Below are 15,364 nucleotides of genomic sequence, written 5' to 3'. Positions count from 1 at the left end.
AAATTTTATGTTTCACATTATCTTTGTTAGTTGATAGACTTATATGTATAAAATGACGAATATATGTATTGTATAAAATGTATAAATGCATAATTTTTTATTCTTATTAATCTTTCTCCCATTCCCATTTGTATGTATAAATTTACTAAAATATTTATAATTTTATTGATAAATTAGTGAATTTATCTAGTGATTTTTTTTTAATTTTTCTTTAAAATCGAAAGTTCGTGCTATCCACACGTCTCTATATAAAACATGCAAAAAAAGTAACGATATTCCCGAATATCGAATCATTTCCAATTAATATATTACCGTATCGATATTGCGTATTTCGATTCATATTGATACAAAATATCGATAGTCTATGCTTCTCCGCACATCCCTATCGCAAATGCGCGTGTATTCGTTTATCCGTGATTGATAATCCTTGTTCATAACGTCAATACATAAATACAGGTTACAGATAGTTCTACCTTTAAAATGCATATGTACCTTCGATGCTATCTTTGATCGTACCTCCGCCTCCCATACTTCAAGTATTACTCGTCTTCGCGCGTACAATATCGTTCTTTTTCTCAAGTTACTATCCTCTATTTATACGTCCGATGTTCCTACAACTCTCTCGTTCTTTGATTAATCGCGCATCCGCCTTTTATTTTGCAATTGATTGCTGCGTATCTAATGTGTTTTCTAGACAACGTTTGACATGAAACATGTATAACTTCGCATATCACTAATAAATTGACAAAACGCATCACTAATATTATTAACGTTTGATAAAATTGAAAATGTAACATAGGAAACATGTTTTTGAAAACTATCGTTTGTAAAGAGAAAGTTTTTTTTATAATTATTTTTTCATAAGTAAATCATTTTCGATAATAACTAAATAAACAACATATAATATAATGCATTTTAATAAGAATGTAATTTTACTGAATCATTTAATAAAATAATTTTTTCTAACAGTTTATATATTTTTTCGTATTTATATATACGTAAATAAAAATATTTATATTTAACAGCTTCAAAATTAGCTACATTTTACGTTACGTTTATTTTTGCACGTGTTAAAAGTACACTTCTTTGTCCGCTCTTCTTCCTTCTTCGTCTCGCTTTTCTTAAAGCTTCAAGCTCTTTCGCCTTGTTTAGCTAAATTTATTCGGGGCTAACGTGACACATAGATGCTACGCATCGGCCGGGGATCATGGCGAAACATGTACGCGGTTCCTTCTTTTCATACCTGATGAATATTTAAAATCAATTTTCTCGAAAACAAAGCCTCGTATGAAAAATTGTGTTGTATATTTTCGACTCATTTTTTCGTGTATTATACAATAGAATCACTCTCTCTCTCTTCAGTTTTACCATTAATTACGAAACTGATTATATAAAATTGATTAGATTGCAACCTATTTCATAAATTTATCCAATTTTACGTTATTACATGTTTAATTCTTGAATTACAGTTATTAGACTTCCATTAAGTATAAGACGGTGCTTTGAAAGATATCTTTATAACAACCCTTCCTTTATTTCACCTTCTGCAAGATCAGTTCCAAGTTAAAAAGTAAAGAGAATGTATCTTATAGAACACACTTCTAAGTTCAAATTTAATTTACTTGTTTTTTTGATAATATTATAATACATATATTGTATGATTTATTAGATCTGCGGAGTGTAGAATTAATTACGTTACTTTATTTTATTTCGTTTTATTATTTAAAGAGCAAACAGCAAATGTGTAATCATCGATATGTTTAAACCTATTTGCATATCTAAAGGAATTTATGCTCATCTACAAGTTTGAACATTGAAAGAGAGATATAAATGTCCTTTCAGCAGGGCTGCAAATATGATCACGCTCTCGATCCTGGTTGGCAAGGGAAAAGAGAAGAAGAGAGGGACACAGATCTATTTTCGGTCACGCATTTTCCTTTTCTCTTTACAACGCAGGCGTTCTCTCGCGATAATGCTAAAAGCTGCAAATCGTACAATCGGTCTGACATGCGCGTTTATTTTATGTTTCTTCATAATTCTTGTCAAGAGCGAGGTCAGACCACCCATTTTGAAGAATCCTGTCGCAGATATGTAAACCATGCACGCTAAGGCCATTAAACGAGTTACATAACGTTCATTACATTTTCACACCGTCTATATAATTCTTTTAAATGAATGTTTACAAGTAAAAAAAATTTAATTTACTGCCAATTTTAGTTGCTGCGGCTTTTTTGGTTTATATATTACAGATACTTATACATAAATTATTAAAGTATTTATTTAAAAGCTTAGCGTTTTAAGAGTTCTAAAAAATTTTATTTCACACAAAGATTTTACTGAATTGCACCTTTACCAGATTTTATACAGAATTCATGAAATTTGCGCAATATCTGTGTAATACGGGATTATTATTGTATCTTCTCCGCATTAAGATTTTACCATCATCTTGCGTATTATTTGTCTCCAAGCCAAAATAATAAGTCGTTTCTGCGTTTCTTAGAAACAATGTGACTCGTTGGATAAAAGCATACGTTTTGGGAAACCCATTAAGTTCCGACGCACGTCTTAAGCACGTACTTTCATTAACAATCATCCGAGCCTTTCGTAAATTGCAATTTAGCTCAAATTTTCTGAACACTCGCCAAGACGTCGTAAGAGGGTAACGCGCGACGAGCGTACGTATCTATATTCGATCGTGTACTACGGCAAGCACGACCCGAGGCCTCTGGCGATAAGCCAGAAAGCTTTATATACCGTGAGAAAGGGTTTACTCCCACATCGTGGTCTCGATAAGTGCATTGACATCGCTTCGGAAATTCTAATGTGAGATAAGGTTGCCTCGATTCAATTAGCTCAGATTATCGCTCCAAGCGTAACTATACTTACACCTCTGCCATTCAGCTCTCTAAGATACTAGCTATTCTATTTTAGTATTCTAAGATACTATCGAATAAAAATATTATAGGAAGTTAATAAAACATTACGATAGATTGCGAGATAAGACTTGATAATGGATTCGACTTGGATTTTCGAATAGTCTGTATATGTTGTGTAATTTATGTTAAGTGTTACCATTAAATGGTAATTATTAATTAATATAATTTATAACTAAATTGTAAAAATAAGAGCGATGTCAAGCTGTTAATAAGATTCCAGTGAGATAACGAACTAGAAAGTTAAATTTTATAAGATGGTCACTATAATGGCGCTGAAATTGTCATATTTTAAGGCAAGGAGTACACCGCAATATAATATACATACAAGAAATCTTACTCAAGAAAAATTGTAAGATTTAAAAAATATATCCCCGCACACTAAAGGTTAATTAATCGCAGATTAAATTTTGCCGTTAATTCATTACAGTGCAGTTACATTATGAGTAATAGCCAATGTGCAACTTAATTCGTAGAACATCGATACCTAAGCGTGATAAACAGCGACGATACGAAATAATTAAGCTCTCGCGTGAGATACTTTCCGCCTCTTGAAAGGAGGTGCGGTTAACAGTTTTTAAAAGTGCGTAAAATAAATTTTCGTTCGTGTATGAGTGTTCCGTGTATTGTTTTAATCAACAGTTATCGGACGCAAGGTATAATAATGATAACTCTTTTTGCGTGTTATCATAACTATGTGCTAGTATGTACATAAGTAGGTCCGCCTCCCACGGAACTCCTCGTAATTATATATCAGTGATTGGCTGATTCGTCGGTATTTATTCACCCGGCACTTTGCTCGCAGGCGATCCTCTTCTATACCCCGCGCTGGCTCTGGAAGGGCTGGGAGGGTGGCAAGATTCATGCCCTTATGATGGATCTCGACATCGGACTCTGCTCCGAGGTGGAGAAAAAGCAAAAGAAGAAAATGCTGCTCGACTACCTCTGGGAGAATCTTCGCTTTCACAATTGGTGGGCTTACAGGTACTACCTATGCGAGGTCCTTGCGCTCCTAAATGTGATCGGTGAGTAGCCCACACTTCTCTTTTTTTTGGTCCGCGCCGAAGTCCTCCGTCAATGTTTGAGCATCTCGATCAACGTACGTCCTCATCACGATGTCGTAACACAGACAAATCGGAATTCGCAGACCCGTTAGGCGAACGTCACCGCGTATCTTCTGTTTACAATTGATAAACATAAACCAGTTATGCGCTTGAGAATGATATTTAAAGCGTTTCTCTTTCGCTGCTGAAAACGCATACGTTTGCATAGCTGAGAGTAAGAAATAAAATTTTAAAGAACAATCGACAGCTTTTCGCTGTGTAAACATAAACTTTATGTTTAAAAAATATATTAAAATAAAATAAAATAACAATATTTGTGATTCCAAGACTAAATCCAACACAAATAAAATATGTGAGCTTTCGCGGTTGTTGATGTGTAAATTATGTATTCTAATTGAGATGTACTTACAAATAAAGTTAAAATAATGCAAACATTTCAAGTGTGAGTTTGAAAAATATTATTTTTGTGTCCCGTTTGAACATTTAAAGATATATAACAGCTTGCACGAATTTACATAAACATAAATATTTCTTGATACTTTAAAAGTTTGTGTAATATAGTTTGAATATTAATAGCTGAGAACAATTCAACAAATATTTAATTTGTTATCGCAGTACAAACTGTTTGTACTTGACTTTCGTGCTGAAGAGGACTCAAATCTAGAGTTGGCACATTTACATTTACCTTAACTTCGTTTAGTAAGTAAGTACATCCCAGTTAGTTACGAATTGTATCTTATCACGTTATGAATACATAATTTATGTATCAACAACCGCAGAGGCTTACATAGGTATTTTACTTGTAAAATATATATCTATACATTTCTACCTTGTTCCATCTTTCGTTAAAAAGAATGATAAAGATACCGCGATAACAAATCTCGTATAATATTTGCCGAATTGCTCTTAACTATTGTCATTTAAACAATACAAACTTACTATACAAACTTTTAAAGCATTAAAAAATATTCATTATAAGAATATTTTTTCATATCTATGTCAACCTTGATTTCTGTATACTTAAATCTCGTAATTCGTGCAAGCAGTTATGTGCATCTAAATATTTAAACACGGCATAAAAATTAAATTTCTATAGATGCAAAGTATTCTAATATTAAAAAAACGAATTTTAATAAATATTTGTTTATAGTTCTAAGCAAATATTTACTAATGTATGTTTACTAAATATATATTTATTTGACATAAAAACCCCGTTAATTTGATTTAACTTTTCTTCTTATTGAGTAAATATTTATTTATTATAAGTAAATGATTTACTTAGAGCTATTTAAAGAAATTAAGATTTAGTAATTTTTTTTAGTGTATGTTACAAATTTTCAAGACACGTTGCAATAATGTAATCGTTTTCATAGAAAGGCCATGTCAAAGACGATGGAATTCAACAAACTATCTCTAGAGACTAGCTCGCGTTAATTTTACAAACGTATGTGCGTGTAAGAAAAAGGAAGGCTGTATAATGAGCGGTGAATGAATGAATGATTCACGGTAAAAGTTGGCAGCGATACAGCTGGCCAACCGCTTACGAACTCCCCGATTTTACTTTGAGATAGCGCGTCAATTTTATCTTTTATGTCTATTACATTCAAATTACAGTAATATTACTATCATCATAAACGTACGCAGGAATATAATCTTTCACACGTACATGAATCAATCTACTACGAAAGCTATAAAAATATATGTATTGTATAATTGTTTGATTAAACACGAAGTTATTATTCAATATTTCATTTAGATATAAAATTGTTCTAAAAGCATTACAAATATTATTCTCAGGGCTGAGATTGGTATAAATTTATTTGTTACAAGATTTAATATATATTTAATAATGTTAAAATAATTTTGTAATAATTTTTAAAAAACAATGTTACAGAAATATTAAAAAAGCAGTAGAGATTAATTGTGCTTTTAATTAATTATACAGACAGAAAGGTTCCGAAAATTGTGATACGACTGAGAAGGGGATGATTTTATATAAAAATAAGCTGAAAACGTAAAATAAATTTTTTCAAATGAAGCTTTGTTTTCGGATATTTTCAACAATTTATATAAAGTAATGAAATTCATCGTGTGTGAATATCCTGTTTTATTGCATATTCTCGATTATCTAATACGATCAACACAAAATAAGCAGAAATAGTATAGTAGACATAGTATTCGATTTAAAGTCGATTTTTCCGAAAGTCTAAAAAAATTTTATTTTACGTTTTCGACTTACTTTTTCATGTAGAATCATCGCTTTCTTGGTTGTATCACAAATTCCGAAACACCCTGTATATATTATAAGCAATTATCGAAATTGCTTTGAAAGAAAAACAAATAGAAATAACGAAGAATTGTAAAGCAACGAGCACATTGTCGCAGGTCAGATGTTTCTAATGAACCGTTTCTTCGACGGCGCCTTCTTGACCTTTGGCATCGACGTACTTAGATTCCTCGAATCCGATCAAGAAGACCGAGTGGACCCAATGATTTATGTCTTCCCACGAATGACCAAATGCACCTTTTACAAGTACGGCGTCAGCGGAGAAGTCGAGAGACATGATGCTGTCTGTATACTGCCTCTAAATGTTGTGAACGAGAAGATCTATGTCTTTCTGTGGTTTTGGTTCCTTCTCCTCGGCGTGCTCAGTTTCTTTACGGTTTTATATAGGGTCAGTAATCCCGGAAAAAGTACTCTTTGTATTTTATAAATAATATCCGCGATATATAGAAACAATACAATTTTTCTACCTCAATCGGTATTTTTTATTTAAATTTCCCAATTTAAGTATAAATGTTTATCTTTAGGATAATAAAACAATATTCGCGATTTCATTTATTTTGCGATTATAAAATTGAAATCAATAATAATCAACATAATAAGTTAACTCTTTTCAAGTAATAAATTCTTTACAATTTCTAAAATATTTATTAGCATCAATATAATTAAGTCGCTTGTCAATTTAATTTGAGATATTATTATTATTCTAGTTCCAATTTAAAATTACGTTTCAAGAAGAAAAATTAAATCGATAGTTTACAAAATATGTTATTGGATATGTATATAAATTCAAACTAAAATATTATTAAGCATTTTAGTTGCGTTATTCACATATTATTTAATGTCATTTATTGTTATTTACTTTTTTTTCTTGCAACATAATTTGCTATTTTCCCTGCAGATCCTAATAATATTTTCGCCGCGCACGAGGGTCTACCTGTTGCGAATGAGGTTTCGTTTGGTACGAAGGGACGCCGTAGAGACCATAGTGCGTCGTAGTAAGGTCGGTGATTGGTTTCTTCTCTACATGCTGGGCGAGAATTTGGACACCGTGATATACAGAGACGTGATGCACGAATTGGCGAACAAGCTCGCCTCGAGGCATCACCACGGCGTACCGGGAGTGAAGGGCGAGCTTCAAGAAGCCTGATCGAGGTGAGCGTCTCCCCTTGTTCTCGTTCGTACTCGCGTAGGTGTCCATTGAATAACTTTGCTCTTTATGACACTGGCATTCAGAAACGTATTGAATTCTTAAGGGATCGTCGGCGTACATCCGCCGATCGCCTACGTGATATACTTGTACGTGCTGGATAGCATTTGTATATCATCTGAATCGTGATATTACAGCGTGATCGATGTTATATTCGTAAAAATGTTTATGCTTCATACAGAAAGTACAAACGCACATTCTTATCAGTATTTTATAAAGATAATACATGATTTTTTTAAAGAGTTAGGAAATGTATCTTTCACTGAGAGAAAGGTATTTATTTGTGATTATCATTGTGATAAAATATGATTAGTAACTCTATTTTTATAGTTATTACCGGTATAAAATGTTAGTCATAATTTATATTTATAGGTTTATGTACAAAAAATATATATAGTTGACGTCGCAAATTATAAATTTTTTTTGCACTCATCTTCGTTTATAAGAATTATAACAGAAAATTAAAAAATATTACAGATTTTTTTATATTAAAAAAATGATAAGAAAGATCTTTATCATTCTTAAAAATATTGATATATATATGAGAAAGATTTTCATCATTTTTTTAAGTATAAAAAAAATCTAATAAATTTTTTAAAAAGTTATAAAATTACACACATTCTGAAAAGTTCTGAATTTCATGAGATGACTGCTGTTAGCTATCTTGTTAACACAATATAATTTTTTTTTGTATATGCATTTAGTTTGTAAATTTTTATTTCAATTCATGGAATAATCCCAAATTTATAAAACAATATTCTAAAGGCATTCTAAAAAATATAATTTATACTATTTTCAAACCATTGATATTTCCATTTCACAGGTATAAATTCCAATCCAAAGTGATTTCACTTTAAAAGAAACGCGCCATCAGTATTGTTTAGCAACGTAACGGCAAATATCTCGAACGATCTACGCGATCGCCTCGAAAGAAAACGATGCGCGTCAGGCACGTGCGCGCTTACGATTTCACCTGCCACAACTAAGCAGCCTAGAGACGCGTGTCCCGGCGCGATGTCCATAGATCAATTGACCGTGTCCGATGCAATCTACGCAATCGCTTCATGCGCACCATGAGTCGGATGATTATTGTTGCAGGTTGCCTCGGAGGGACGGTACGTTCGATTCGCCGCTGCCGCTGCCGCAGTCCTGCTCTCGCTCATCTGCATCGCGCGGTCGTCGTCGCGTCCGGGGACGACGTGGGACGTGCGATCGCAGTCGGAGCTTCAGAAGACTAGCTGATAGATCTTCCTCGAGGATCCGCGGGTCTGGTCTCGCAAAGAGACGCGTTTTTTCCTTCCGCCGATTGTTGCTCGTCGAACTCGAAGCGATGCGACAGCGATAGTCGCGCAAAGTTGCGTTCGTGGAGATCACAATTGCTGGTGAGAAAGAGAGAGAGAGAGAGAGAGGGGGGAGGAGAGAGAAAAAGAAAGAAAGATACGCGCTTTTGCTAGTCATTCTCAAGAATCTGACATAGTTTTGGCGAGTTCAACGATCTCGATGCTGCAAGCACAAATGAAAATATTTATAAAGAGCAGCATAACTGTGTGCTTTTGATTCCATGAAATTAAGCGTTTAGCTTTACGCGTTATATTTGTTACATGTTTTAAGATTTATGCGCATTCCAGTATGGTATGAATATCAAACTGCATAGACGATATCTTGCATCCGTAATTTTTATATTTTTCTGATAGAGGGAAGATCACATTTCTTATTATGTTCCCGTGTGTGTTATCTCATATTTCCACTTTCTCCTTTACTTGTAGACGTAAGCGCGAAAGGTGCATTTGGCCATGTCTTGCAGCACAGGGAAGTGAACTCGTCGAAATTGCATACCGGTTCCAGTCTCCGGTCGCAGTCGGTGGATTCAACCGGTGGCCCGCAAACGAAAAGACAGAGACGCACGGCTGCGCGTCTGCGAGAGCGATGGAAAGGACCAAAACTACACCGGCGTTGCTGTACTTGGCAGGAGATGCGTCGTCCCTGGATAGCGACACGCGTTAAAAGACACTTCAGGAACGGCGGCGTGGGTCGTCGAACGGATATCGCACCGACCGGTCATCGAGAGCAACGCCAGCCAAAGAGATCTTCGTGCCTTTATATTTACTCCCGTGTCGTCAAAAGACAGGATCTCGAAAGAGTGCCAGACATAGAATGTATCGTTGCACGGGATATCTTGTTTTTGCTAATCTTGGATCCGCTATAAAGAATACCTTTAAAGAATGCCCTTAGAATCAGCAATTGAGAGACAACAAGAATCGAGAAACAAGTTTTTCGTAAAAAAATTATAAGCTTTTCATAAGTTACATTCTTAGACAACTGTTTTAGAAATCCTCATTGTAAGAGATTGGATTATATTATTTATACAACTTTTGATTGGTCTGCCATATTTAAGACGGTGTTTGAGATAGAATGAGATGCAAAATATGTAGAATAGCTGCGTTCAATAGAAAAAGTAGCAACTATTGTAAGATTCTTTAATATGATTAGTTTATACATTTAGATGAGACTAGGGGCAAGAATTAATCGTAATAAAGAATTTTATAATAATTAAAGTTGTGTTTTTTTTATTGAACGCAGCTAATAAAATGCATGAATATCTGTTTCATTTTATCGTAAATGTTTGGTCCGCCATACTTAGAATAGTGTTCAATTTCTTACTTGACACTCTCTAACTGATCCTATCGTTTTTCCTCATTACCGCGTTAAAGAATGTATTTTGAATCAGCAACCGAGGAATCGAAAAACAATGAGCTCCGCGTGGAAGATAAAATTATGAGGTTTTTATGAATTATATTCTTAAATGACAGCAAGCCTTATCATTTATCTTCACGCGAAGAGGTATCAAGAGGGGCAAAGTAAATCCCGTGTACCGATATTTTCTTTGTAAATTAGTTCTAGACTATAAAGAGCGTCCGGAATGTTAAGTGGACGCTGCATATAAATTGTTTCGAACTATTTAACACTTTTATCGTGCCGTGTTTCGCAAGTATGAATACTAAGTAAGGGAGATACGAAAGGAGAGAGTCTCTAATCTCTCTCTCTCGTTTATGGATTATTGTATAGCCGTATTTTTTTCGGGCAACGTTACGACGATCTCTTTTGATGGAAAGTTTGAATTTATGTCTTTGAAGAACGATTCTTCTACTCAATCCATTAATGCAAGAACGTAAAATATGTAGTTTAGTTATTATGCTCTACGTCTACGTAATGATATCGATCGCGAATTTATCCATTGATACGGACACACTGCCACCGATCGGGTACGATCGATTTTGCTGTATCTGTCTTCGTTCTATTTAAATGAAGATAACGTCTAAAATAAAGGTGCGTTACCTTGAAACTTTAAGAGTTATTAATTTTGTGATATTGATTAACGATTCCGAAATGCTATCACGTTTTTGTAAGTTTGTCATGTTATTTAATTTCCTTTGACGTCTACAGATTATATTATTTTTGTCGATAATAATGTCGAACACTATAAATGAATATTTTAATAATACATTACATCCACAAGCAATTTAAAAACGTTGATTATTCTCATTTAATCAATAAATGAAGATTTCTTCTGAAAACGAAGAAACGAAGCTTTTCATTTGGCTTACCAACATATGTGCAGACATTTTATTTCTTATTCCATATTTTTTAAACTTCTTTCATATTTAATTATTTTTAATTGTTAAGCATTAATCGCATTATTATATGCTTAATAAAATATTTATCATTAGAATGAAAGAAGATTGTTATTAATTGCATCATTTTAGATTAAAATGTATATTAATATATATTATAATGTTTGTAATAATAAATTATCTGCTTCGTTATTTTTTATATTCACATACTATGATTTGATATAAATTTCTATGAATAATTTAGAACTTATTTTCTGAGCACAATTCATTAAAACAACAATTAGCTTCTTATTTATTTTATGTCTAAATAAAAATAATATTAAAGTAACGCAAATTTGCTAAAATCATCTATCGGTTGCTGTACTATCAAGAGTTTATTCCAGGTAAGTGAAAACTCGGAGGGAGGTGATACGTTCGCCAAATAATTTATTTTCATTAGACACAGATGATGTTTAGACTACTTTAGACTTACGGTAACCGCATTCGAATACAAGACGTACGCGAGATAACAATTTCGGAATAACTTCGAATATATTCCAGCGCGTTGTGCGTTCGAGAGTATTACGTGCGTCGTGTCCGTAACACTTCGGGATGCGCGTTGCCATATTCGGGAATGCGACGGCGAGAGAGGACCAACCGGTCCGTTGCCCTCCTCTGCCAAAGAGAGTTCGCCCCGGACATCGCGAAACTGCCCAGCCGCGGGCGATACCAGGCGATAAGTCTGAGCACGATGTTGGACTTTTCGTCGAAAATTAGAACCCGAAGAACCGCTTCGTTTGTGTTTCCTTTCAACATCGCTCTCAAGTTTGAAACGCTTCGGTAACTTAATATATTTTCTCTGCGTGTTTTGCTTTTGCCTTTGTTAAAAAAATATGAAGTTACTTTATTTTTAAATATTTTTTATGACTCATTGTAAAAGAAATTGAAAAATTTAGTAAATTTGAAAATAAAGAATTTAGGGTTATACTTTTTTATTTTTATTAATTTTGTTTCTACGAGAATTATATTAATTTTATTAATAAATAATTAATTATATTAATTGTTTATATAATTATGTTAATAATATACTTACGTATACGGAAAAGATTTGGTTGCATAAATTAAAAATCTGGTAGATTCAATCAGGGTGTTAATTGCGTATCTTAAAATGATAATTAAAAGATAAAAATTACAAAAGTGAGGAAATTCGCAATATATTGACCAATGAAATTATAAATATTCTAGTGAATTTATTCACTTTTATATAATTTTTTTCCTCCTTTTCAGATACAATCGACATCCAGAAAGATACAAATCACATTACTTACATAGTTAAATCTATCAAACATTCTAGTCGGGGTAAATTCATTCATGATAAATAGAGTGATTAGTAACGGAATGCATTTTTATTTGTATTTCTTGTTGATATAATCAAAATATTTTTCTCAGTATATATATATATATATAATTATATCATTAATAGCAAGAAGAAATATTCGCAATATGTGTTAAATATCGACATACTATATTATTCTTTCCGTCAGATAAATTTCGAGTTTCTTTTAATTGGTCCAAGGACGTCGTATGTGAAAGTGAAGGGTCATTGCGCGATTCGGGTTTTTAAGTGACAGCATAACACAGCTACGACGTAACTTACGTCAGAGTGACAAGTAATGTGGTAAAAGTAAATCGACATTGTGGGGAAAAAAGACAGTGGTGCACAAACAGAAATCCGACGAACGAGCCTGCGTGCACCGGCGTGACGAATGTACGCGGGAAATACGCGGAACATCGCGCTAGGTGTCGCGGATCGCTCGTAGTGGTGGATCGTGAAAGTCTCTTTACGGGATTTCTCGTGGGATTTGAAAGCGGCCGACAAATTGCGACGGAAGGGGAAAAAATAGCGATTTAGCGATCGAGCGTTATTCTCGCTCGCGATATACTTGACACCTCATCCACGTATAGTGCCGTAATGTTTGAACGCCCGTTCTCGCGAGAGCGCTTTTTTAAAGGGACTGCAGGCGAGTCACGCCGCATAATCGTTATGCAAGGATGATCGTGCGTATCCTAGATGATACGTCGGTCCGCAACACGCGTTGGACAGAATTTACGATCTTCGTTACGCCGAGTTGCCAGCGGCTTAGACTGGATTAATCCCCGCGTCGCGTTTTTGTAGTATACGCGATGCGACGCGTAGATTAACTAACTCGAGGAAAAGTGACGCACTCTTTATCAAAGACTATTCAGAAAAGTAATGTTTCATTGACATTCAGGAGAGAATCGATTAAGACACGGCGTGTAAATGGAAAATCTCTTTATACAGTTGCAAGTTAACTGTCAATTGTAAGTTAGAAAGAGTGCATACGAAAAGAATAGTTTTACTGAAATATTTAAAAAACTGAGTTAAATATCGATTTGAAAGTAATTTTATTTGAGCCATAAAAATAATTATGTAAGACGCTCAAGTTGATTGCTAGAATTCTAAATTCATTGGAGTGAATCTCACTCCAAATGAGCGAAAGTTCTTTTCAAAAGCGATAGAATTTTCATTCTTTAAGAGAGTGAGATTTCACTCTTTTGGAATGAGATTTACTCTAAAGAATTTAGAGAGAATGTCAAAATCATTTGCAGCGTTGCTCATCATGCTTGCATTTCCTAAGTAATTTTTTGATTCAATAAAATTATTTTCAAATCTGTATCTAAATTTTTAAGTACTTCATCAAAACCATTCTTTCCATATACAATTTCGATTTTTAAATTAGGAAGTGAAAGCGATTTATTAACTAATGTGTACACGGGACACGCTCTTACAAACATTCTAATTACCGTTGTTACGAATAAATAGCATTCTCTTTGTTACATTGTGGTGCAATACTGTTCCGTGAATTATAACTAATGTGCGCAAGTCTAAATGTGCAGCGTAAATTAATCGTTCTATTCCACTGACTATTAAACTCGAATACTGATAATCTCACAGAATTACCAATGCGGTAATATCGTCTTCGTGTATTTCTCTTTTTCAACAAGTGTTCTACAGCTAAACTGATTAGCGACGTGAAAGTGACGTGAAAGAAAATCGCGTTTTCGCGTCTTCGCGTCAACTCGCGAAACTCCATTGCGAGAAACATCCAGAAGTCAAACTTGGAGTCAAACCTGTCGAACAAAACATGCGATCAATGATGAGTCCTGCGATCGTCGCGAGCCGAGCAAAACGATCGGAACTCATCCAGCACCAATAGCGGACGCGTTTCGCTGAGTTTCGAGTGGTCTTTCCAGTTTGCAGCGCGACTAAAATGGTCTGACGATGGTATCCATTTCTCTCTCTTGCCTCCTTTGATCTTTCTCATTCTCCTTCCTTACACCCGCGCCACCCGTTGTCCTCGCCCCATCGCAGGGTTCTCGTCGTTCTTTCCCTTACCCCGCGAATCTTCCGTGTCCGGCTATGCTGGGCCGTAAATGGCGAGCAGAAGGCCTTGGGCGCCCACGCCCCCGCGTTCTCTCTCTTTGTCTTTCTCTCTCTCTCTCCCTCTCTTCTCTGCTTCTCTCTCTTCTCTCTACCGAGGATCATCGCGATCTCTTATCACCGACATCGCGAGATCGCCGGCCGCCATCTGTCTTTCGCCTCTCCTGGATGGTCGACCGATCCGTGATTCCGTCGTGCCATTTTGGCGAACGATTGGGAAAATGAAAATGATCAAAGAGAAAGGCGTAATCAAACGAAGAATCTTTCATAGCCAAATTGTGACATTTAAAATAAGAGATAGAAAATAATCGGATGAATCTTGTGAATTGTCGAGTCCGCAGTCTTTTAACTTTACCATATTTTTTAGTATAATGATATTTATTCCTTAGCAATCAGCAAAAGAATAATATTAAGTAAATATTATTTACAATATCTCTCATATCACACAATAAAGACAAAAATTCGTAAAAAGGTTATAGGAGTCAATCTCTGGTTGTTGAAGATTTCGAGAAATATAATACATTAATACCATCTGATTTCAAATTCGAATTAATTAAAGGAGTCTATAACTTATTAGTTAATTTAATCTTATTATTATTACAATATCTCATGTTCTTTTTACGATTAATTCTTATTTTTATATTCTCACTAATAATATTTGGGGAAATTAGTAATATAAATAATATTAAATCAACCATTCGAATTGTTGCGATTGATGCAAATTGATGGAACTGACGTGGCACGATAATGGCACTGAAGTGAGAACGCAACGTACATTTTACATCTTTATAAATGGCTC

The 15,364-nt window shown here is 34.3% G+C and overlaps 3 protein-coding genes across 6 annotated transcripts in view; 2 read left to right on the top strand and 1 right to left on the bottom strand.

Annotated features, from left to right (window-relative positions):
* Positions 1–9,802, top strand: part of shakB (Innexin family member shaking B) — a 17,725-nt gene extending 7,923 nt beyond the window's left edge. Inside the window, exons 2-6 of one of the 3 annotated variants that reach the window (XR_001936540.1) lie at positions 3,739–3,958; positions 6,383–6,672; positions 7,183–7,436; positions 8,590–8,873; positions 9,296–9,802. Coding sequence is in view for 1 of the 3 variants with exons in the window: in XM_018444895.1 (XP_018300397.1) it covers positions 3,739–3,958; positions 6,383–6,672; positions 7,183–7,431 (759 nt within the window). In the remaining 2 variants the exon portion in view is untranslated. Of the gene's footprint in view, positions 1–3,738; positions 3,959–6,382; positions 6,673–7,182; positions 7,437–8,589; positions 9,020–9,257 lie in introns of those variants that run through there. The other 2 variants (XR_001936539.1, XM_018444895.1) reach the window with 2 other exon arrangements.
* KFase (kynurenine formamidase) overlaps positions 1–15,364 on the bottom strand; it is a 127,160-nt gene that overhangs the window by 86,573 nt on the left and 25,223 nt on the right. The window lies entirely within an intron of this gene.
* The window catches only part of pot (zona pellucida domain protein papillote), a 39,247-nt gene continuing 36,731 nt past the window's right edge, over positions 12,849–15,364 (top strand). Inside the window, exon 1 of the mRNA XM_018444891.1 lies at positions 12,849–12,870. The gene's annotated coding sequence lies outside the window, so the exon portion shown is untranslated. The remainder of the gene's footprint in view (positions 12,871–15,364) is intronic.

Source organism: Mycetomoellerius zeteki, unplaced genomic scaffold (assembly GCF_001594055.1).
Source record: "Mycetomoellerius zeteki isolate Tzet28-1 unplaced genomic scaffold, Tzet1.0 scaffold155, whole genome shotgun sequence".
In the NCBI taxonomy this organism is placed as follows: Eukaryota; Metazoa; Arthropoda; class Insecta; order Hymenoptera; family Formicidae; genus Mycetomoellerius; species Mycetomoellerius zeteki.
Note: the sequence above shows the minus strand (reverse complement) of the source record. Positions and strands in the feature narration are given on the sequence as shown.